The 2,500-nt window shown below is 39.1% G+C and overlaps 1 protein-coding gene across 1 annotated transcript in view; it reads right to left on the bottom strand.

Moving 5' to 3' along the window:
• The window catches only part of LOC125044882 (WASH complex subunit 2A-like), a 4,668-nt gene that overhangs the window by 345 nt on the left and 1,823 nt on the right, over positions 1–2,500 (bottom strand). The window contains exons 3-5 of the mRNA XM_047641846.1: positions 1,303–2,500; positions 589–1,204; positions 1–154 (exon numbers count right to left, since the gene is read on the bottom strand). The exon at positions 1–154 is cut by the window's left edge and continues 345 nt beyond it; the exon at positions 1,303–2,500 is cut by the window's right edge and continues 1,310 nt beyond it. Coding sequence (XP_047497802.1) covers positions 15–154; positions 589–1,204; positions 1,303–2,500 — 1,954 coding nt within the window. The 3' untranslated portion in view covers positions 1–14. The remainder of the gene's footprint in view (positions 155–588; positions 1,205–1,302) is intronic.

Genomic DNA, 2,500 nt, shown 5'->3' with positions numbered 1-2,500 from the left:
GTTTTTTTTCAATCTCATTTTCGGGGGCCAAGTAGTGGGTCATCAAAAGGCTCACTTGATGATGTAAGACTAGTCTTGGACTTTGATGTAGACATTTTTTTTACTACACTAGCCTCTGTTTTTCCTACTGTTCCCGTTGAACTGAATATGTCATCTGTAAGAGAAAACCTTTTTATTGAATTGATAATGACATTTATGACAATTACAGATATGGCATCAGCATACAACACTATTATCCTGAATTTCCAGCAAACCTTAAGAGTTTCAGTACCTTCTACCAAGGTAGAAATCTGAAAACTGATTTTGAACAAAGAACTAGTACCTTCTACCAAGGAAACGAAAACTTATTTTGGACAAAGTGTCTGTCATTTTATCAAATTCAGTTATTATTATGAACAATGTATTGGTGTCAAATGCATATAGAACACTTGAAAGATTCTACTTTACTGATATTTGAGAGATAAGTATATGCAGGTACTATAGGCGAGATAAAACTCAGTTTACTTCATCATAATTTTCATAATGTTCCATGGCCCCCCAGAAAGTACCCCATGGCCCCCAGATTGGGAACCTCTATCCTAGACTTACCATCATCATCTCCAAAGAGGGACTGAGAAACAATAGGCTTGATCTCTTTCTTAGAGACCTCGTGCTTGACAGCTGACTCTGTAGCTTTATGATGTGATAATTTGGAGTTTGATGGTCCAAACAGATCTTCATCACTGTCATCTTCTCCAAACAATGATGATGGCTGAGACTTATTGGAAGGTTTTACAAAGTTCTGGGTTTTTGTAGTACTGGGAACTGCACTTTGTAGTTTGCTGAAAAGATCTTCTTCAACCTCGCCCTGCATTTCAACTCGTTGGCTGAGCGTGCTGGTAATCCTGTTTTCTGCCCCCCTAGTTTGGTGAACTTGAACACTCCTCTCAATTTTATTTATATTTTTTGCTTTGTTTCCTTTGAACATATCATCCTCATTCTCACTGCTTGAAAAGAGTTGATCTTCAACAGGAGGATCAATTTCAATTGCTGCATCCTTTTCATTTGACTTTCTAGTGTTTGTTTCTTTTGGCTCAGGAACTCTATTTGATGGTGTCTGTGCAACTGAAGGAATGGTCAATATATTGGTCTGGGAACTGTCTCCTGCACCTTTTCTGTGAGCTCTGCTTGGGGGTCTTCTTTTAACACTTCCTCTTACTCGGCTCTGGGTAAAAGAACAAGTTTGTAAGATCCATCAGATCACCAACAATTCAACAAAGTAAATTATGAAAATATGTGAAGACCTAAAATAAAAGAACTTACCTTATTTATGCTATCCAAAGTGTTTGTTGTGACTGGCTCATCAAAACTAATGCTATTCTCCAGGCCACCAGACTTCACCTCAGGGCTTCTGACCCCTAAGCTTTGCAAAGTGGATGCAGTTGCTGTAGTGTTTACAACTGTTTTTGAGGCAGGAGACATCTTTGGCACCTTTTTCTCTTCCTGCTCAATTTCAATTGAGTGGGTTAGTGTGTTGGCATCCCCAATCTTTGATTCTCCATCACTATAACTCTCTGACCCTTCTAACATACTCTTCCTCTGAGTCACTTTGGCAAAGAGTTCACTGCCACCTAAGCCTCCCCCTCCAAACATGGATACTCCTCCTACTGGTGGCTTCTTCTTTGGTTTTATTTCTTCACTTGACTCTTCTTTCCTCTTTGACTCTTTAGAATCATCTACAGCATCTAATTTTTCCTCCTGATTTTCTTCTTCCTTTTGCACCACAGATGGAGAGTCTTCAATCTCTTTCTTGTCAGGACTGTTAGATTGTTTAGGTACCACTACAGTTGAGGAGACCTTTTCTGGTGATGAGGTAGATGACACATTACAAATCTCTGAAGGCAATGGTGGAGGGCTTCCTCTCCCTGGAATATGTGAACGTGTTTGTTTTGTCGTTACTTGACTAATTCCAAAGATGTCATCATCACTCTCCCCATCAAAAAGGATCTGGTTGCTTATCAAATCACTTTTTTCCTTCTTTACTTCTTCTTTTGGAGCTTTCTCAATGGCAATTTTAGCCTTTTCCTGTTCTGAATTTAGCATGGACTTTCTCTCACTCACCTTAGCTCTCAATTCATCATTTCCAAAGAGAGCTACTCCTCCTACTGGTGCTTTAGTAGTAGACAAGGTTGGCTGTGCTGAGTCTTTCAAACTAGAAACTCGGCTTTCTTTGTCTACAGTTGCTTGGTTTTCTTTGATGCTTTTATGTTCTGAAGATGTTCTAACTTCACTTTGCTCTCTATCTGATAACACTGTGGGTGTTACATTAATTTCCTTTTGCTTTGCTGGTCTAGGACATGAGCTAAAAATGTCATCATCATCACTCATGCCCCCCAAAATATTTGGTTTTAAACTGTTACTGGGTCTATTCTCCAGTGGATCTGATTTTGTATTTGATTTACCAAGTGAAAAAATGTCCTCTTCTTCTGGTGACCCAAACAAACTGACAGGTTTCTTTTCA

The sequence above is a fragment of the Penaeus chinensis genome, chromosome 36 (genome assembly GCF_019202785.1).
Source record: "Penaeus chinensis breed Huanghai No. 1 chromosome 36, ASM1920278v2, whole genome shotgun sequence".
Lineage (NCBI taxonomy): Eukaryota > Metazoa > Arthropoda > Malacostraca > Decapoda > Penaeidae > Penaeus > Penaeus chinensis.
This window is presented reverse-complemented; position numbering and strand designations above follow the sequence as displayed.